Here is a 22,725-nt window from a genome sequence, read left to right as displayed (position 1 = left end):
TGGTGTCGTTTTAATTGGTCGAGATTCATGATTTTTCATCAATAACTCGTTATTTTGTTTGGCCACGAGAAGACATAAAATTAATTCAAAATACTATTTAAAATCTTTCTCTTGATATTGCTGTTGTAGGAGCATATTCGAGACATGAAATGTAAAAAATATCTTCTGTAACATATCAACATCAATAATTTTCTCTCTGCATAATAACAATTTCGAACTGATTTCAAATAATTCGGAGTTGTAATCACTTACTGATTTGAAATCTTGTACCCTCAAGTGCATCTACTCATAACAAGCTTTAGGAAGAATAACTGTTTTTTATGATCATACTTATTTTTAAAAAAAAAATTCACAAGATATGAGGATCTTTATAGTAAGATACTCCATTTTCAATCCCTCGTGGAGATGATGACGAAGGAAAATCATAGCTTTTGCTTGTCCTGACTAAATGTCATATTTCCTTCTTTAATAATCTCCCCAAGATTCATAGCATCCAGGTGGATTTCGGCATCAAGTACCCATGACAAATAATTATCGTCATTAATATCAAGGGCGACAAATTCTAATTTTGTAAGATTTGTCATGGCAACGCTTTAGTGGGAAAAACAACTGGAGCTCATGCTGATAATGTGTTGTGAATTTGAAGAGTATAATGGAAGCACAGATATAAAGAAAATATAATATAATAAAATTAAATATATAAAATATANTAATGTGTTGTGAATTTGAAGAGTATAATGGAAGCACAGATATAAAGAAAATATAATATAATAAAATTAAATATATAAAATATAATATAACATAAAATAACTAAAATTATAAAATTGAATAATATAAAAATTAGTGAAATTTTAAAGTGGAATTTTCACCGATGTATGTGTGATTTTAAGATCCACCAAATGCTACTATTTATAAGCAAAGTGACAAATAAGATGTAGACTTACATGGACACTAAACAATTATAATTAGAAGGCACATGGACAACATGAAGTTTGACACGTGGCTTTTAAGACACTAAACATCTATTTATCATTATAATATTTATAATAGAAATCATGTATTTGAGTTTTCAACATTTTTTTTTGTATGTCATCGTGGTGCTGACATATATTTTGCAACAATCACGGGTACATATGCATTTTTGCGCAACATTATAAAGTTGATTAGTTGTTTTTTTATCTCCAAATTATTGAGTTTTCTTCATATGAATTGTACCTAATCTAACTTTTTTTTTTTTTTTTGCACGTTTACGAATATTGGTACATCCTAAAAATGACCAAATGGGTATATTATAACAGAACTTAAAATCCAACACAATTTATATTTACAAATTATAATATTTAAAGTACCATTACTATATAATTAAAAAAAAAAAAAAGTTGAAAAAACCTAAACCCAAACTACAATAACATGATTATTATAATCCAAACTAACCAAATATAGACTATTATAACTCAAAATAGCATCACAGACAATTAATTATAACTCAAACTATCATCTCAAACACATGCCATAATAACCATTTCAATGCTCCAAATCCCCAGGGTCAGAATACCATTCTAAACACTGTACTTTTTAAGTTTCTTTTTTTTTTTTTTTCTCATTCTTGTTCATAATATTTTCACTACCTAAATTTACTCTTGTATTTTTAAAAAATCTTAAATTTAGTTCAAAATCAAAACTTCATCGAAATGAGTGATATAATAATATTCATTAAAAAAACCCATAAATATGCTTCCAAAATTTTAAAAAAATATATTATTGGAGACTTGTTATCCCGTTTGAAAAGATCAACAATGAATTATTTCCAAGTGCATGAATTCATGAGACTCAAAATACAAAATTTAAGTTTATTTTCTCTTAATTTCTTACCATGATTTGTATTTTTTTTAAATATAATGACTACAAATTTTAAAAACAAAAACAAATTTTTAAAAGCTACTTGTTTTTTAGTTTTCAAATTTTGACTTGTTTTTTAAACCATCAGTAAAAATAACAACAAAGAAAGAAATTTAAAGGTGGAAGTAGTATCTATAGACTTAATTTTTAAAATAGAAAAACTAAAAAACAAATGATTATCAAACCAGGCTTAAATATTTAAAGATACATAAATTAGAATGATGGTTTAGCCATTTAAAAATAATCGACTAAATTAGATCCACTCTACCTTGTGAGTATGAACAAAATAGACAGGGTATGGATGTATTTTATAATTGCTATTTTAAAACAAAGTACCTTGGTCTTTCTAGTACCAAAAAATTGAAGAAAAAACAAACAAACAAAAAAGCTCACATACAGAGGAAAATTTTCAAGGAAAAAAAAAAGGTGGAACTCCTGCTAATAACACCAAAATGCGGCCAAAAAAAAAAAAAAAAAAAAAACTGATCTGAACTGAGCTGAGAAGAAAATTCCTATTTTAAGCAACTGTATTGGCTAGATCTTTGGCTACCACCATTTTCTGAGGCTGTTCACACACACAAACACACCAACAAAATAATGATAATAATAATAAGTATTCATTATTTTGATTGAAAAAGAATTAGATTTTAAAGAAATTAAAGCTTACCGCAGCTAATTCCTGTTCATGTTTAGGAATAAACGCAGTGTCCACCTTCCCACTCTTGAAATCCTGCAATGCAACTCAACGGCAGTAATCTGTTAGTCTGTAGGAGTGTTCAAAGAAATCGTCGACTTGAGAAATTCAAACAATCCAACCCAACTTATAGATTTGAGTAGATCCATTGTTTCTAGGTTGGTTCGATTCTTGGTCTGTGACCCAAATTACTGATAATATATATAATCATGAATTTTATAAACTTATTATTAACCAAAGATCTACTTGAAGCTCAATTTTCTTCTAACCTAAAATGAAATTTAATCCTAACCAAAATGAAATGGGTTGGGCTGGGTTGTTAAAATTTTTAAGGTGGTCAAATTTTTTAACACTCTTAGTTAGAGGCATATTTGAACGCTGTGCAGTTAGACCTAATAACACTAGGAGATGTAAATTTTTATCGAAACCTAATGAAACCAATCAGCCAACCCAATGTTTATGGATTGGTTCGAGTTATAGGAATCTTCAACCTGAATGTTGGATGAGGTCCTTTTAAATATAAAAAAATATATATTTAAAAATATTCACACTTTAAAAATATTTAAAAATCTTCAACCTGAATGTTGGATGAGGTCCTTTTAAATATAAAAACTTTTGAAACTTTTTGCTATAAAGTGTAAATATTTTTGAGATTTTTCTATTTATAAGAATTTCCTATGTTGGATTGGGTCTGAAATATTATAAAACCCGACCTACGAACACTCCCTTTCTAGTTCTCTCTTTCTAGTTCTCTAGAAGGTCTGATTGAATGCTTCCATTAGGAAGAATTACTTGGATCAGCAGATGCCATTGAACTAGAAACTAACAATATTTTCAATAATTTTACAGATGTAGAATCCCAAATTCTTTTTTACCTCTACATCAAGAATCAACTTGTGGTATTCAATGGTTGTAGGAACCCCTGTACAAGAAAGAATTCCAATAGATTCAGAACCACTAATTAATGTGCGTTCACAAAACTTCTCTTAATATACACCCAAAAAATTATAAATAAAATAAGATTATGGACAAACTTGCTCCATTACCTGTAATAATAGTATCATCAAGAGCCCTTTTCATACGCTCAATTGCCTTTTCTCTAGTTGGAGCCCAAACAATAAGCTATAAAATAATAACCACCGAACACATTAATATATTACTTAACTTTTTTTTATGAGAAATTTCATCGAGGAATGAAATTACAAAAAAGAGGGGAAAGAAGCCCCAAATCCAAAGGAGTTACAAAAGACGTCTCCAATTGGTCAAAAGAGTATCGAAACTATAACTGTAGATAAGCTTATAGATAATTTACACCAAGAGATAGCAATGTTCAGCACATGATCAAAAAAGAGGTCAAAATGTTGGGTTTTGTTGTTGAAGAGACAGTTGTTTCGTTAAAGCCAGACCGACCAAAGAAAAGCTCTAACAATATTCTTCCAAAGGAGGCCTTTTCTCCTCTGGAAGGGATGATCATCAATAACAAGGGAGAGGAATAGGTTGATATCCGAAGCAAAGGCCATATGCCAATTAAAAGCCAGAAGAATAATGCTCCAAAAGGTCCTTGAAAATGCACGGAACATGAATAGATGGCTTTGGGACTCAGCATCCTTTTTACAGAGATAGCACCAGTTGGGGGACATCCGAGAGGAAGGGTTACAACATTGGAGCTTATCATGAGTGACGACAACCCTATGTGAAAGCTCCCAAAGGAAGAATTTAACCTTTTTAGGGTAATGGTCAAACCAAATACCCTTAATTGGGACCGCAGAGGGTAACCCACTGTTGGTATACCGAGAATGAATCCAAGACTTGGTGGAGAAAATACCAGTCGACTCCAATTTCCAAAACCATCTGTCTTCGGTTTGAAGGGGCCAGTAGATGTTGAGAATTTGGGAGAGATTAGTTCATTCCTCAGTTTCCACATCATTGAGATGACGACGAAGGTGGAGGTTCGATCCACTATTTGTCCCATTCCAAAGATCAATGACCATAGCATCTTTATCGAGAGAAAGCATATAGGTTTGGAAAGGATGTGTACAGCAGCCTGTTGTCAACCCAAGCATCACGCCAGAAAGAGATGGAGTTCCCACTGCCCAAAATGGTAGTAACATGCTGATCCACCAGGGGTTGGAGATGGTGCAGAGCTTTCCAAGGACCTTTAGTAGAGGACATTGATCTGATACCGGCTTTATTACCACACAAGGAAGTTCCGAATTTTTCCATGATGACTCTACGCCATAAAGCAAAACTTTCCACCCTAAAGCGCCAAATCCATTTAGCAAGGAGCTCCTCATTTCTCAGGTTGAGGTTAGTGATCCCCAAGCCCCCATAGATTGAGGGGATGTGACTTTCTTCCATACAACAAGATGAGAGTTCATACCCTCTTCCTTTCTTTCCATAAGAAGTCTCGATATATTTTTTCAATAATATTAGCCATCTTGCATGGGAGGTTGAAGAGGGATAGGTAGTAAGTTGGAAGGTTGCTCAACGAGGCTTGTATAAGAGTTAACCTCCCCCCTTGGAGATGTATGATGAAGACCAAGCTTTAATTCTTTGCTCAATTTTCTCAATTAGGCCCAAAAAAAGAGAGTTCTAGGCTTTCTGTTAAGAGGCAGCCCTAAGTAGGCGTTAGGCCACAATCCAACCTTGCAACTGTATAAACCAGCAATGTCCTGAAGCTGTGTGGGGGGTAAGATTGATGCCAAGAATCTCTTATTTGTGGTGGTTGATGGATAGGCCAAAGCAGGACTGGAAAACATCAATGACATCAAACAAATTTTTTATCTGTTCATGGTTGTAGATAGAGAATAAAATGGTGTCGTCTGCAAAGTGTAGATGGGAGATGGAAAGCTCGCTAGTTCTAAGAGAAAACCTTTGATCTTTCTATCCAATTCGACTTGAGATAGCATGCGACCGAGGGTATCAATAACCAATATTAAAAAGGAAAGGAGATAGTGGATCTCCTTGCCTAATGCCCCTAGAAGCATGAATTTTACCCCTCGGACAACCGTTGATAATGATGGAATAACTGGAGGATGAGATACAACCCATAATCCATTTCCTCTAAAGACTACCGAAACCTCTAGCTTCCAATGAAGTGTCAAGGAAGCCCCAATAAACTATGTCGAAAGTCTTTTCAATATCTAATTTAATCACGATGCCCTTTTTCCCTTTTCTGGTCCACTCATCAATAAGCTCATTGGCAATAAGCGAGGCATCCAGTATTTGGCGCCCTTCAACAAAGGCGGGCTGATGCTCAGAAATTAGGTTAGGGAGGACCTTCTTTAACCTACCTAAGAGAACTCTAGCCAAAATCTTATAAATGTCGATAGTCAGGCTGATCGACCTAAAATCACCGGTGCGCTTGGGGTTGAGGTAGATGTAAGTTTTGTTAAGGTTGCCATTGACAATACCTTTCTTAAAAAATCCTGAAACACCCTCAATATGTCGGGCTTAAGGATGTGCCAAGATTTTTTATAGAATTCCGTAGTGTATCCATCGGGGCCCAGGGATTTATTAGTAGCAAGAGCACAGACGACCCCCCAAATTTCCTATTCATTGAACGAGGATTCAAGGTGTGAAGACTGTTGCAATGTGCGGGAAGGATAGCTGCAGGTAGGAAAGGCATTGAGGTTGTTCTTCTTGGTGTACAACCCAGTGAAAAAGCTCAAGAATTCCTCAACGATTTTTTATTCTGAGAGAAGACTCACACCGATTGTGGAGATAATTTCGAGAATAGTGTTTTGCCTTCTTCTTGTGGCTACAATACGGTTGAAAAAATGGGTGTTTTGGTCGCCTTCACTAAGCTAAGTGGCTTTGCACCTTTGTCTCCAAAGAGTTTCCTCCTTGGCCACCAGCGAGAGAAGCTATGCCTTGAGGCTCTTCTTTTGAGCTCGAAGGATGAGGGAACAATCGAATGACTCCTCCATACCATCAAGAAGAGTGATTTCCGCAATAATCTGATTCTTTTGCATGTGGACACAACCAAAGATTTCTTTGTTCCAGGCTTTCAGAACTTCTTTAAGGCCCTTCAACTTAATAATAAAACCGTGCCCCAGACACCCAAGCAAAGGGGTGTTCCTCCACCAATAACCAACAAGGTCTTCAAAATCCTTGTGCAACAGCCACATATTTTCAAAGCGGAAAGGGGTGGGACCCCATTTGTCAACTCCAATGGATAGCAAAATAAGGAAGTGGTCGGACGTTGGTCTCTCCAATCTCTTGGATGTGGTGTATGCAAATTTCTATTGGACACTATCAGTGATCAAAACACGATCAATGAGTGTGAAAACCGGGTAATGTCTATAATCAGACCAAGTGTAGGATCCATTATGCAGAGGAATGTCTAGGAGATCTATCCCATCAATGAAGGAATTGAAGGTTTTCATACTTGTCGATTGGGGTTTACCACTTGATCTTTCATGGGACCATCTGGATACATTGAAATCACCACCCAAGATCCAATTTTGCGTGCAAAGGCCTTGAAGATCATATAGTTCTTGCCAAAAGAAAGGTCTATTTTTTGCCCAAGAAGGGCCATATATACCAGAAAGCCAAAAAGAAAAGCCATCAGCCAAGAAAAACTGAATTGTGAATGAGTAAAGTCCTTTAAATACCTCTCCAATCGTGATAGATGGATCATTCCACATGAGGATGATATCACCAGAAGCTCCCGAGGCCTCCAACACAGACCAACTGATATGTCTAGAGCTCCAAAGAGACTTAATGATAAAACGATCCATGTCTTCAAGCTTGGTTTCCTGAAGAATGACCATTGTCGGATTGTGTTTTAAGATGAGATTTTTCACAACCGCACGCTTCTCCCAGGCCTTAATGCCTTGAACGTTCCAGGATAGAATGATCATGTAAAGGTGGTCGACCCACCAAGGTAAACTTTAGAAAGGTCCTTGTCATAATTGATTGAGTAGAGCCTTTTTAATTTGTTTATGCCTCTGCTTTGTTTCTGAGATCGCTTGACCTTTTTTGAGGTGGACGGAATTGCTGTAATGCACAGGTTATGTTCCAGGAGCCAGGGAACCACAATCCGAAGGTGAAAAGTAGGGTTAGAAGGGCTTGAAGTAGGGTTGTCCTCCGACTCAAGGTCGCTTTCAGCCATCAATGGGGCGCCTACCAACGTGTTTTGTAAGGAGAAGTCGGGGGAGGGGAGGAGGGATAAGAGAGCGGGGAGGGAGAAGCTGAAAAGAGGGGGAGAGGACTAAGGTCTAAATTGTCGTGGTCTGAAAAAAAAAAAGGAGTTTTGTGCCAAGGACAAGGTAAGACCGCTTGTTATGAACCTGTCTCTTATACACATCTAGATGTGTATAAGAGACAGGTCTATAGGCTTATCAAAGCTAAGGGGAAGACCAGTAGGTAAGGGTTGGAGGATGGGCTCGGGTGAGATAATGGGTTGAGGAATGGGCTTTTTTGAAAGGGTGAATGGAATGGGCGCAGGTGAGCAAATGGGGGGTGGGTCGATCTGTTTGGCTAAAGAGGAAGGACAGATAGGTAATAGGTTGTGGGCTGTGGGGTGGGTCAAAACAGGTAGGTGTGGGATCGGAAGAGGGTATCTGCAAAGTGTGTGCAGTCATTGACATCGGATACGGTCCAAGAGGACCTTTGTATAAGTCCACACGCGCCTCGTTTGCTGCGTCACCTGGAGGAGGTCGACTGTCCAGGGGCTGAGAGCCATGGATTCCGACAACGAAGCCCAGAAATTGATTGCTGTTAAAGAATGGATCTATTTGCACCATTATCGGAGATGTGGATGAAGATGGAATGCCAACAATAGCGGGAATGAAACTTGTGGTATTTTCCTTGACTTTAATCGATGCTTCTAAAAGATCCAGGCGAGATAAAATTTTCTTTGCAACTTCCACGAAGCCGCCACAGGTGTCCCTAATGAACTTGAAGGTATGATCATCCCAACGATCCAAAGGGAGGTTTCTGATTCTAATCCATCCACTGTAGCAAAGGACAATTGGGTTCGCCTTGGCCGAGCTATTACTCCATGGGGTGAACTTGAGGGAAAACGAACCAACCTTGTACCAGTCTTTGATCAACCCTAGGACTTTAGTTTGTTCTTCATCCTCGCATCTAAGGAGAGCCCAATCAGCTTCAATCAGATTGATTGCACATCGGTCACAAACATGTATCTGTAGGGCCCGCATAATATTGTTGTACCAATCATCGTGAAACAATGCCTAGTGACAATGACGGTCGTGCTGAAGTGAATCGTGGCATGAGTTAACCCTAAGAAATGTTTGTCTGTAGTAGCAGCTCCTTTGGTTTGTATTAAAGAAGATTTTGTCTTTAATAAGGATAGGGGAAAGGTTTCCTTTAAGGATTTGGTTGGTGCATTTAAAGGAGGTGGTTATGGTTGGGGGAGATATGTCTTTTTGTCTTGGAAGGATAAGGTCAATGTATAAAAGGCTTTCCAACCCTTTCTTCCTTCACCAATAGGGACCAGGATCTTGTTTAACCCTCCGTTGTCATCGAGCTTGGCGACTTCTGCCAGTATACTCCGCTAGTTAATCGTTTTCTCAATCTACACGATCTGTTCATCAAATCGAAACTCCTTGAAGAACTTTTGGTTTAGCGGCACAATCAGAGAAAGTCTTACTGATCCAGGTGAGTGTCTGCCAATGCAAGGCGAGAAAGTATGCTCGGTCTTTGGTGGTTTCAATCAATCGGATGCAAGAGGCTCTGTAACGGTCATCAACTTCAATGGAGAAGACTTTCTAGTCTATGGATACGGAGACTGGTTTGGGCGAGGGCATAATGGTTGGACAGAGGAGGTATAGATCGAAGTTGGGGAGAAGAGGTCAACATCGCCGGAGAAAGGCCGACGGTGGGGAGGGTGGTATAAGGTGGGTCTTGAGAATAGAGAGTCATATTTTTTTGCATCATTATTTAGCAAACTTTTCAAAAATTTTCAAATTATGCCACAAACATGGTTTGCAAATCAAGCCTGCTTAATGTCCGAGTGAATAGGATTATATTTCAAACTGGAACCCAAACCAATATAAAAGATTCTTGTGATTTTAAGACAACGAATAGTTTTTGGTCTTTGGCTTTTGAAAATTTAAGTTTGTAATTCTCACAATTTCTTAATAATAGTTTTCATCTTTTTTTAAAGAAAGATTTGAATTCTTAGTCAAATTTTAGAAACAAAAACAAGTTTTCAAAAATTACTTTTTTATATTTTCAAAACTTAGCTTGAATTTTTAAAAAATTTGTCAAAAGTAGTTAACAAATTAAAGAATCTCACAAGTGAAAGTAATATTTAGAAGCTTAATTTTCAAAAGCTAACAAGTAAAAACAAAATCTTTATGAGCCTAAAAGATTTATCCACTCAAAGTAATGTTAGACAGATGTAGAAGGCGAGGCCCATCTATGACAAACAATATATAATGCATGTTTGGGAGTGATTTTAAAATTGTTAAAATCACTTTTGTCGTGTTCCAAATCACTTTGAAACACGCTTTTGATTATTCAAAATTAATTTAATATTTAATTTTATACTTTTAAATGTAATTTTCCTATCATCAAGATTGGATTTGAATGATTAAAAGCAGGTTCAAGGTGATTTTGAAAATGACACAAATGATTTTAACCATTTTAGGATCACTCCCAAACATGCCAGCAAAAATACCCTCTTCTTGTATAAACACTGATCAGGCCAAATATACAGAGCCCTACATATCATCCAAATCGTAAGGCTACAACATAACAACACTCGTGTCAAATCGAGGGCAAAAATCAGGACAATAAAATTATAAATTAACAGGAGTAATGTGACAAACCTTTCCAAGAAGAGAATCATAGCTTGGAGGCACTACATAATCAGTATAAACATGGCTATCCATCCTAACAAATGGCCCTCCTGACGGTAAGTATGCTGTAATTCTTCCTGTCAATTGAGAGGAAAGTCACGCCCAGAATTAATTATTGTTAAAATGGAAACATGTTACTTCATTGAATCTTCATTTTCAAAAGTAAATTAGGAAGTCAAATTATCAATTAATTCACAATCTAAAATATATTTATGAAGACGTGATCTAGAACTAGAAGTGCTTGCATAGCTTGGAGTAGATCATTGCACCAACATCATACCTGGTCCAGGTCGGAATCCCTTAAAGGCATCTTCTGCATTGATGCGGCATTCAATTGAGTGTCCACTAAGTACAATATCTTCCTGTAAACAACCATAGAGCAAAGGTTGACAGACCATTCTCAAACAAACTTTCACTTACAACATTCCTTTTCACCTGTTTGTACCGAAGTTTTTCACCCATAGCTACGCGGATTTGTTCCTCAATCAAGTCAACAGAGGATATCATTTCCGTCACAGGATGCTCGACCTGTTGTGACCAATAACATAAAAAGAAAGCATGACATCTCATTACACAAATAGATATACCGGTCTATAGAATAAGATCTGAATTTGACCTGGATCCGAGTGTTCATTTCCATGAAGTAGAAGGAGCCTCTTTCATCCAACAAGAACTCAATCGTCCCAACCCCAATGTAACCTATAGAGGCAGCAGCTGCAACTGCTGCATCGCCCATAGCTTTCCTTAACTCGGGGGTTAAGGCAGGAGATGGTGCCTCCTCTAGAAGCTTTTGGTTTCGTCTCTACATTAGTGAAATAGTTTATACATAAGCTGTCTACAGAGGGAAAAAAATGTATGATCAAGTAATATGCTTTTGATCTCAATCTTGATCATATCTGTAAACTCAAGATCATCATGCATGTCAGAGTTGCATATATTATATATATGCACACTTTCAGCTAGGGATTTCCATTTTTATCCAGGTCTTGACGTTATTCAAACCTATTTCTTTCTTCAAACAAAGTAATCCAAAATTTGCATCAAGTCCTTAAATCATGGACGAAGTGGAGTCCTAACTAGATTGCCATTCCCAAAGCAATCATGCGTCCATTTTGTATAAGAACTAGCTTAACCTAAACCAGAAAATGAGAGAAAAATGAAGAAAGTGTGCTAGTTGACTCCTTTAAATTACAAAATCCAGAAACAATTAATTACTAGGTGATTTTTGGCTTCTTAGAAAACTTAAAATTCAAATAATTTAGACCAAGATCCTTAAGAAACTGATCGTGCAGTTAAACATAAGGTAAATGTGTTAGGCATTATTCATTTAGAAGCACCTAAAGAAATCAAAGACCCTTCAACAAATCCTCTAGAAAGGAAGAAATAGATTTGGCCTTGTGGTGTTCCATTCGTAAACCATTTTCGCAAATATAATTATTTCTTCTTAGTCAACAATGATCAAATTTTTTCTGATCCACTAGGCATTTCAGTTCATTTCTCATCACCTGTTTCATATTTTGGGTGCTTCCTCCAATTACGTTCTTCTTTATTATCAATGAATGAATCAATAAACTATTTGGATTTACATAAGCCCACACAAATTCTGAAATAAGCTCAACAATCTTAAAGAAAAGGCAAATGTGAAATAGATATGGCCAAGAAAACCTGAATGCTGCAATCACGCTCTCCAAAATGAACAACATTTCCATACTTATCTGCAAGAACCTACATAAGCAGAAAGTGCACAGGTGATAAATCAAGTTAGCTATATACAGTTTAATGTTCAGAAAAGAAAAGAGAATAAAAAATGTGAACAAAGCTCCAGAATAAACTGATTGAGAAGGATATGTATCCATCCAATCTCAAAGGCATTGCCAACTGTCATAAAATACAAAATAACCCACTTGTGATGATGATAATAATAATTTTCTTTTTATAACCGTAAGTGTCCATGCCAACTTATGCACAACTTGACTAATCTCACGGGAACCAAACAACCTATCTGACTCTACAACATTTGGTATATTATTATTATTATTATTAAATGAACCCCAAATTCTTGATCCTTTTTCCTCTCCCAGATGTTTAACAAGATAAATTTCGTCAAATAAATAAATAAATAAAAGAAGAAGAAGATAAGTAAGGAATGTCTAAATGATACAAGGTAAGTTCATGTGAATCAAGATTATAGGCAACGGAAAGATTAACATCACTTATTTTAAAACAAAAACCCTCTTCATCTAGGAAAAGAAATGAAAAAATAAAAACCCTCTTCATCTAGCAAAAGAAACGAAAAGGAAAAAACAAAAAACTAGCTATATAAGAATGAGCACTGCGGTGAATCTCCAGCAAGAAAGAAACACACTACCCTTTATCAGCCACAAGGCTCATTTTCCAATCCAAACACTGGTGCATAAAGCTACCACCGGTTTATAATACACTATTCTCAAGGAACAACCACCTAACCTTACTACATTTGGTTGTCAAGAAAATTGGTGGGATTTTAAGTCTGATGTAGGTTGTCACTATGGCTTGAACTTATTCCCTCTAAGCCCTTACCATTCATTATTTCTGTCAATTGAAACTTTTATTATTGTATTTTTTTTATTTTTTTAACAAAATGCTTCATTGAGAATTTTTATTTTTCTCAAATGTATCGGGGAAAAACAAGAATAGGAAGACAAGCTCAAGAAGAAAATAACCAAAATTACAAAACCTACAAAGTTGCAGGAAAGCCAAAGGGATCCGGCCATTTGAAATATCAGCATCCATTCCAGTTAATAATATTCCATTACGTTCAAATATTCAACTAGCAAGTTCCCATTTTACTTATTTTCCTTTAATAATGTTGGTTTATTTTGTTTGATCATTCTTCACTGCTTAATATTTCGGTGAGGTGTGAATACGAAATACTTTCTTCTCTGCTAAAAAACAATGTCCTGAGATTTTGGAATAATTACCTGAAACTCAATATGCCTTGGATTTTGGACATACTTTTCAAGATAAACACCATCATTCCCAAATGCAGCTGCAGCCTCGCTCTTGGCTTGCTGTAACAAAGTAATAATATCAAACATAATTAGAAGCTTCACCTACTACTACTACACTGTGTAATTTAGCTATACAATATTTGGAAGAGAGACATAATGAAATATCCAATTCATAATGCAAAAAAAATATGAGCAAGGCTTAGGAATATATTACTCTTTAGCATATAATATAGCCATCCAATAGTGATAAGGAAACAAAATATAGGAGGAATTTTATATAAAAGGTTCTACACAAAACCACTATCAGAGAAATTGTCTGGGTCATTTGTGGTCAGCTGCTGTTACATCCTTTTAGCAGGATGATCTCTAATAATTTGGTGTATCTAGTGAAACACTTGCTCGTGTGTAAGAGAGTATGTCTGTGTGGGTTTTTCTTTTCTTTTTTTTTCTTTTTTTTTCATTTTTTTTGAAGAATATGAACCTTTTTCTTTGGAAGAATATAAAAATACAACATACAAAAATAAGGTATCCTTGCAGTTAAACAAATTGCATTAAAAAGTACCTGCAACAACTTCACGAATTCATCAGGCTCTTTAGCAAGTCTCATGCCACGTCCTCCACCACCTGCTGTTGCCTTCAAAGCAATCAATGTTGTGAAAAAAGGATCACAGATGAGAAATTCAAATCAAATGCACCATGGTAAGAGAGATAGCTATATGCAGATATTATTTAGGCAAGATTAAGCCTGACCGTTTTGGAGAACTATTATACTTCATATATAGAAAGCAATATAAATTAGAGCATAGAATGCAGGGGACATATTGTAGGAAGAAGAATTTAGAGATTGCGCTCTCTGCTCTCTGCTCTCTCCTGTCTCTCCTAATCCTTTTTTTTTTTTTTAATAAGAAACAGAGAAATGCATCAAACCAATAAAGAAAGGAACAGGAACACCCCCCGCCACAACACACACACGAAAACGAAATCAAACAAGAAGAGCCCTCCAATTGTTTAAAATCATAAGGAGGCTATAATTACAAAAGAATTTAGTGTAATTTGTACACCACCAAGAGGCCGTGTTCTAAACCTGGGCCTAAAATGAATCAAAAGAGGTAAACTTATCATCAAACAACCTACTATTCCACTCGTCCCACAAATGCCACAAAAGCGCGCGGGTCACACATTGTCAAAGAATTCTACCTTTAGCACACAAGTTCCCACCATTCAAGCCATCCATAAACCAATCATCAATCTTCTTAGGGAGGCAACTAACCACCCCGAACGTGGCAAGAAGACAATTCCAACCTCTAGACGCAAAATGGCAGTGCAAAAACAGATGGTCCACGGACTCCATCTCTTTAAGACAAAGAAGGCAGATGGAAGGGAAGAGGGACCAATTAGGGAACTTCCTCTAAAGCTTATCATGAGTATTTAGACTTCTATAGGCAAGGGACCAAAGGAAGATCTTCACTTTTTTAGGAATTTTTAATTTCCAAATAAGGTTGACCAAAAGCAATTTAGTTTTCGAAACTCCCATGGCCATTTTGAGGAAGGTGGACTTGGTAGAGAAGCTGCCTGAGGCTTCCAGTTTCCAACGCAAACTATCCCTGGTATCTCTCACCACCCAATCGATTAGCAACTGGGCAAGAGCAATAGAGCTACCCATCTCTCTGTCAAAAAGTCCTCTTCTTAACCCTAAATCCCATGCCTAGTTCAAATTATTCCAACAATCCGCAATAACAGCATTCTTTTTAGTGGAAATAGCATAATTTCCCCCCTAATCCTAATTTCCAACCTTTGATGATGCCTTTGCTATCTGCCATTGTAGTTGTCCCCACCGCCTATCCTATTCATCGTCGTCCCCATTAGCCATAATCACTACCATCATCGTCGATTTTTGTCACCATCTCTCGTCTTTTGTGGGTTTTTTTTTTTTTTGTCTCTTTCGAGTCGGTCCATTTCTGAGTTTTGTTTGTCCTTCCTGATCTCTTTGCTTGTTGTCAGCTCTTCTTTTACATCATCCTTCTCTGTCACCGCCCTGCACTATTGTTGGATTTTTTTCGTCCTTCAGTTTTGCTCGTTATTTTTCAGTTTTGGTTGGGCTTCCCTGCTCGTTTCAGATTTAATTTTGCCTTCATGGATATGAAAAGTTGTTGCATTCGAAATATTTTCTTCAATATTTTGAATGAAAACTAATATGATTTTTATGGAAGAATGGGAAGTAATTAATACGTATCCTTTCAGTTGTTCTCCTCCGTTGATTCGAATATGCGATAGTTGAACTACTACAAATTCTAGTTCATTCATTATTTCAGAAGAAATTTGGGGTCATTCGTTTATCCAAATGAAGTTTTTAAAAAATATATGTGGCTTCATTTCAACGAAAATTGTTGTCAAAGATGGTAATAGTAGAAAATTTTCTCTCCAATTGGGTGATATAGCTTACATGGACACTCCAAGTTCAAGTAATTTACTTCATGGTGATTTATCATTCAAAGACTTCAAATTTGGTGGATTTAAGGAGAATGAAAAAGGTAACGGAAGATGGAGAATTTATTTTATGAATGAAGGTAAGTTGAATGAAGTAGTTGCTGGTTCAAAGGTATCCTTAGTGCATGATCTACTTAATTTGAAAGATTTGAATGCCTTAAAAACCATTAATTCCGCTAATGATAATGAATTTAATGTTGTTGATCCTAATGTGGTTGTTCCTCTCTCTTCTATTGATTTTATTTTTCCACAATAAGAGCCACTAGAAGAAGATACGCATTCAAAGGGGATTTTCTTCATAATTTTTCATCTCCTAAACCTATAGTGAGTACTAATGAGGTGAAGCCAAGATTTCTAAAAGCTTTCCCTCTTCATTTTTCTCGTAAGAAAGAAGCTCTTGTCATCTCAAATGCTCGGAGGTTAATTTTGATACTTTAGACTTTATAGCATTCTTGTCAAATGTTCTCTCTCTGGGCCAAATGTTCTGTTAATTAAATGTGTCTGAAACCCCCTATCCTCTATTGATTATGATGAGGAATCAATTGTAACAGTAGCAGTGAGGAAGATGACCTTCTCATAGAGGAATCAGAGCAACAAGAGTTATTATAAGTGCATTTATTGCATAAGCTTATAATGATCTATTTACATGTCAAAACAGCGGGACCATTTGTAACAGATTTTATTGCAGTAGCAACATCAATGTCTTCTCCTTTAATTCCAACCATATTCTCTTCTCTAGTTGAGGTTTGTAGTCTTAGATGGGGCCAATTCCTAGTGGATCCCTGGGAGTTACAGTTTAATGGTGGTTGCCTTTATTTGATTACAATTGATAGCATTTTCATAGACTTTTTGTGGCTGTTTTTATTTGGCTGTCACGGAATCTTAAAGTCCCAATCTTTTTTAAATGCATGAACTACGTAAAATAAGGTTGGGTCCTGTTTTTTGGTTCTTTATTTTGCTATATGGTGGTTTCCTAGCTCATTTTTGGTTCTCCTGGTGCCATTTTTTATTGTTTTTTTGGTCTGCTGCAGTAAAATCTTTATGGTCAGTTTTTTAATTGGCATTTTGCTCCATTGACTTGATTGTTTTGATTCAGCTCGTTTCAAAAGGAAAAAAAAAACACATAAACAAACAAACAAACACTAAATACTATTTCAAAAGATCATAATAACTCTTAGAGGGCCTTTGGGGCAAAGATTATCATAAGATTATAATAACCCCCTCTTGTTACAGTAAATACTATTTCAAAACCCCCAATTAGCTACATTAAACACTATTTCAAAACCCCCATTTGCTATAGTATTTGCTATTTGCTACAGTTTTTACTGTTCTACATTCATCATTTTTTTATTTTTTGCTACAGTGTTTACTATTTCCTTCTCAAACTAAAATAGTTTACACCTCAAACACATACTATTATAAACTAAACTAAAATAATCTACACCCCAAACACAAACTATTAAAACCCAAATATAATAACCTAGGAGTATAATAACCAACTCCTTGCTCCAAACGCCCCCTAAGGGTGTGTTTGGCCCAAAGAGTTGTGAAGTAGGAGTTGTGAATTCCACTCCTTGTTTGGCCCAAGGAATTGATGGGTCCCACTACTAAAAAACATCAATTTTATATCTTATTAACTCCTTACATCGTGGGCCTCAAGAATTCACAACTCCCTAGACTTCATAACTCCTTACTCCTCACTATTCCACTCCTTACTCCAAACACACTCTAATAGAACCAAAAACATGCTGCGATGAAGAACTAACTTTTGTGATAGTTCTCCCTACGAGCTCAATGCTTCACAAATCTGTTTGGTAAATGGTCCACAGCTAATGCACCCAATCAAGGACTTGAAACAAAATCAGACCTAAGGTACCCATATCAGAACAACCACCATGGTGACACAAAAAACCTTTGAACATCTCCAGTTTTAATATAATTCTCAGATAGAATGGAAACCTTATAAGAAAAGCTGTCTATATAGCTAGCACATAAAGATTTAACATTCACTCCTATCGTTCTTTAAATAAAATCTGTACAATTTAATCAATATACCTTGATCATAACGGGATAGCCAATTTCCTGTGCAAGCTTGATTGCTTCTTCGGTGCTCTGGAATATGAGATATCCACGACAAATTAAATGTATGAAATAAAAAGTTAATAAATGAATTAAAATATTTACTGTACTGAGTCGTAGTAAAGCAAGCAAATAGCATGATGCCTACTGACCAACGGTATACCTGTAAAAGGCCATCACTTCCTGGAACAGTCGGTACACCTGCTTTTTTCATAGTGTCTCTGGCAGTTGATTTGTCACCCATAACTCGGATGCTGTCAGGCTGCACAAGGCATCGAGAATTTCATAATTTCCCCCACAAAATGTATAGAAAATAATGGCAGCTTCAAACTGAACTTTCACATGAATTATGTTAGACGGAAAACCTTAAAGTGCTTACATTAGGTCCAATAAAATTGATTCCATGCTCTCTGCACATTTCAACAAATACTGCATTCTCAGCGAGGAAGCCATATCCAGGATGCAGCATCGTGCATCCCCGACTGATGGCAGCAGAGAGGACATTTGGGATCACTAAGTACCTGTTGAAGCATATTCGTTATTATCCTACACAGTATAGATCCAAAAGAAGAACTAGTCATGTGAAAACAAATAACAAATTTCTGGGCAGGAGTAATATCTATGGAGACATGAAATGTCTAAAAAATTGGAGAGATTAACATGTGACATCCTTTTCATCTATGAAGCCATGAAATATCTAAAAAATAGGAGACATGAATATGAGACGTCCTTTTGAAACTACAAATCAAGGATATCATACAAAAACTTTCCAAATGCATTAATGGGAGCAGATGGAGTTTGTAAAGACTTTAAACAAACAAAAATTCAATCCAGAAGCTAGAAAACTTGCAAAATCAAGAATGCCTGGGTCATGTCAACTTCATCGCATTTATAATTCCTTAAGATCAATGATCTAGCATATAATGCAACTGAAAGCAGAAAAAGTGGGCATTTAGTTCAAAGTTGATGCGTCTATCTTCACTTTTGTCTTATTTTGAAATTTCTCATTCCATCCATGGTTAATTTACACTTAATAGCTCCTGGTCATGGATTTTCAGTTCTCTTAATTAGATTATATCAATCTGATCAGCTTAGGCCCTCTTGTTTTACCATATCCTGTGCAATTTCTCAATGTCACTCCTCTGACACAGCTTTCCTGTTAGCACCATCAACTGAGATTCTTGCTTCAATTTCATCTCATCTATGTTCAATTTTATTGATGTCATCCCTTTCTTCATTTTCTTCAATATTTCTAACTTTTCCAACAATAGGATCCTCTACTCAAGATCCAGGTTTGGAATTTTTTTTAATAAAAAGAAAGAAATAAAGAAAGAAGGAAATAGAAATTCTAGCTAGAAGAACAAGAAAAAATACAATCAAATTACCAAGCAGTTCATGAGACTCGGAGTCCCTCTTGAGCAAAAGCCCAAGACCAACGAATTGCTTAACAATACTCATCCCTCTCCAGGTAGAACAAAAGGTACTTCAAATTCTTGTATTCAAACCAAGCTTCCATTCTGGAATTAAATCCTTCATCCCTTCACAGAGCCCCATATTGAGTGTTGAAAGCATGCAACCCATAGAAACAAACACCATAATTTTTGGGGTGAATATTTCAAATCCCACACTGAATGATTAGGAAAAGTTGAGCGAGAATTTGAATGTTTTGTCCTTGATACTCTGTTACGTGTAACTACAGTGAATAAACTCTAGAGAAAAGGTTTCGTTACTTGGTAATCAGCCCAAACTGCTAGTATATTGTGTTTAAAATCAGGGAGGACCTTCTCAGATCTTCTCCATCGTTCCTTTGGCAGAAATATTGGGTTTCCAGGTTTCCAGGTTTGGGAAGCTCTTAGATATTTGACTCGGCTGCAAAGAGTAATCTTTCAATTATTTAGTGGATAGGCTTGAAAGAAGATCCATAGTGTCCAAGGAGGAAAAGCAGGAACTAGTCAGACACTATGTGACTTCCCACTATGCTCTTTCTAATGAATTTAGCTTTTCAAATATCAAATAGAAAAGCTCTGTGCGCTCTGTAAGGGAAGAAAAACAAGAAAATAATGATCATAAGACAATTGGAGAATGTTGTATTTAGTATCTTTGCCAAATGCCCAAGAACAGCCAAAGCTCATTACGAAGTACTCCCAACGATTCTTTTCTTTTTTTTTCTTTCTTTTGCCTTTCTTTTTCCTCTTTTTTTTTTTTCCAGAAAACTTCCCTCCCAACAATTCCTGTCATAAGACAAAGGAAGAACAAATGAGATTGGTCCTCCCCTGCCTTCATACATAAGGCACAATGGCTAATCAACTTCTTCCTCCAATTTTAAGGGGACAAGTTCAAGTGGCTAGAGAGCAGAAATTCAAATAGTCAATGGAACTTTCAATGAGTTACTAGAAATGGATTCCAGATAACAAAGGTCAAGGGTCAAATGAAAGAGATGACAATTCGAAATGAAGAATATTAAATTATAGCCTTTTAATATAGATGATTCCAAAATGGAAATCAACTAAGATTACAAAAATAACTATACATCTTTATTTTGAAAAAATAAAATAAAATAACAGAACAAGGAAACTGAAACGGAGACTGGCGAGCCCAACAGAGTTATTTATACACCAACAACCCAACAAAATCTCTTGATGAGACAAAGACCATAGTTTTAACGGAGATTAATTAATCAGTTACGTCTAAGAAAATTGAATTAAACCTCCAGTAGTCGTAATCCTCAATCAAGTTGAATATTTATGAACCTACGCATTTGTTGCCATTCCATAATGTGAATTCACTCTCGCAGTATGAGAAGAAAAGATAAAACATAACTAAGATCTATAGGTATGGTTCTGATAGTGAGTATTAGAGGGTATAATGGAAGAATTGGTGCCTGCAGAAGAGTGATGATGAACAGAAAATATGACTGAGATAGCTTTAGAGAACAGATAAAAGTAAGATCAATTCGGGTGCCTTACGATTGGCTGCTTGGTGCTTCACCAATGCACACAGATTCATCAGCCAATTTCACGTGGAGTGCATCCTTATCAATGGTTGAGTACACAGCCACACAAGGAATTCCCAATTCATGAGCAGTTCTTATAATACGAACCGCAATTTCTCCTCTATTAGCCACCAAAATTTTATCCGCACGGCACATAACTTGAAGGCCTCTCCCATTCTTCAACGATTTACGAGTATATTGCACTCCATTAGCTCTCTGTCTAGGAAAACTAACTTTCTTTGCACCCATGAAGGTACATTGAGAGCTTCTCAATCCATTGGTAGTCCCAGCAAACAAACCCTTCAAGTAAAAACAACGAAAAACAACTCTAGTGAGATAAATTCATGTAAAAATGATTAAAAAAAATGTGGAGAATGAAGCGAAAGGAAGTGCAGATCAGAGTGGAAAACAGGATTGGGAGATGAGGGAGAAAGAAACTGACAGTAAGAGAGGGAGCGCGAGCAGATTTGCAGAGAGGCATTGCAGCATCCATGGATGAGATGGAAAGGGAAAGCGAGTAAAATGTAAAAGAAAACAGAAGTGGAAGCGAAGAAATAGGAGAGAGGAGGAGTTGAGATTTGAAGGAAAGAGGAAAATGTTGGCGATGAAAACGAGAGGGGCTTTGATAGGAAGCTCCGCCCACACCTAATCACTTAACTAAATTCTTGTGAACCGGTTTAAACCTCAAAAGAGATAATTCATTAGGACCTATTTTCAAAACCCAAAATGCCTTTTCCCCCATTTTTTTTAAATTTAAGAATTTTGTCCAAATTATAAAATTACCCTTAGTTTTCTTTCCTCTTTCTCTTCTTCTTCTTGATTTTTCTTCCTTCATTTACGCCCAACATTGATGTGTAGAAGGTGTGGCCATTAGTCATCGAAATCACTTCATTTGCACCAACATTGGTGTATAGAAGTGTTGTCGCTAGTCATAGGAATCAGTAGCGGATCTAGAAATTTTATTGACAAAGGCTTTAAAACTAAAAGTGAAAAAATAAATGTAAAGAGTGAGGCTTGAACCTGAGTCTAAAAGGGGCTAAAAATCAAATTTACCACTAAACTAGCTACTAATATTGGTATTGTATCATTTATATATATGTGTGTGCAATTAGCAATAATTTTTCTGTGGACTTCCGGAAATCTGTTTCATGTAGCTTGGCAAGGCAATTTTGAAGCATGGGTACAGGACCCTTTACATGTAAGACCGATTGCTCATGCAATTTGGGATCCTCATTTTGGTCAACCGGGCGTCGAAGCTTTTACTCGAGGTGGTGCTCTTGGCCCAGTGAATATCGCTTATCTGGTGTTTATTAGTGGTGGTATACAATTGGTTTACGTACTAATGGGAATCATTATACTAAAGCTCTTTTTCTATTATTTCTTTCTGCCCTATCTTTAATAGCGGGTTGGTTAGGGGGGGCTCGAGTTCCCCCGGGCTTATATGAAATCCACTGGTGCTCGGAATATCAGATGCAGTAGAGCGAGATAGTGAGAAAGCAAGAGAGGGAGAAGAGACCAAAAGTGAGTGAGAGAGAGGAGACCAAAAAGAGAAAGTGGGAGCAAGATAGTGAAAGAGAGACGAAGGAAAGCGAAAGAGCGAGAGAGAGAAAATGAGAGAAATAGAAGGTTGAGTGATTGAGGAGAGCAAGATAGCGAGAAAGTAAAAGCGAGAGTGAAAGACCATTCCGCATACACAAGGTCCCATTTTGGTAATTTCACTCGAATATAACATCAACAAATAATCAAGAACCC

At 36.3% G+C, this 22,725-nt stretch overlaps 1 protein-coding gene across 1 annotated transcript; it reads right to left on the bottom strand.

The window, feature by feature from the left end:
- Nucleotides 1–2,132: 2,132 nt before the first annotated feature.
- Nucleotides 2,133–21,622, bottom strand: LOC120073874 (biotin carboxylase 1, chloroplastic). Its single transcript, XM_039026781.1, has 16 exons — nucleotides 21,416–21,622; nucleotides 20,948–21,273; nucleotides 18,361–18,502; nucleotides 18,145–18,243; nucleotides 17,958–18,014; nucleotides 13,978–14,049; nucleotides 13,386–13,475; nucleotides 12,091–12,150; nucleotides 11,042–11,227; nucleotides 10,861–10,953; nucleotides 10,706–10,787; nucleotides 10,396–10,502; nucleotides 3,640–3,715; nucleotides 3,469–3,515; nucleotides 2,567–2,629; nucleotides 2,133–2,464 (listed from the first exon to the last, which is right to left on the bottom strand). Exons 1-16 carry the CDS (start codon nucleotides 21,464–21,466, stop codon nucleotides 2,417–2,419), a joined length of 1,599 nt encoding a protein of 532 aa, XP_038882709.1. The 5' UTR covers nucleotides 21,467–21,622; the 3' UTR covers nucleotides 2,133–2,416.
- Nucleotides 21,623–22,725: the final 1,103 nt, after the last annotated feature.

This window comes from Benincasa hispida, chromosome 3 (assembly GCF_009727055.1).
Source record: "Benincasa hispida cultivar B227 chromosome 3, ASM972705v1, whole genome shotgun sequence".
Taxonomy (NCBI): Eukaryota; Viridiplantae; Streptophyta; class Magnoliopsida; order Cucurbitales; family Cucurbitaceae; genus Benincasa; species Benincasa hispida.
This window is presented reverse-complemented; position numbering and strand designations above follow the sequence as displayed.

Excerpts from the sequence above, each read along its gene's own strand:
- LOC120073874 (XM_039026781.1), bottom strand. The coding sequence starts at position 21,466 with ATGGATGCTGCAATGCCTCTCTGCAAATCTGCTCGCGCTCCCTCTCTT. Across the intron at positions 10,503-10,705 it reads GGGATTCCGACCTGGACCAG|GAAGAATTACAGCATACTTA; the intron begins GTATGATGTTGG and ends CTCAATTGACAG. Across the intron at positions 3,516-3,639 it reads TGATGATACTATTATTACAG|GGGTTCCTACAACCATTGAA; the intron begins GTAATGGAGCAA and ends TTTCTTGTACAG.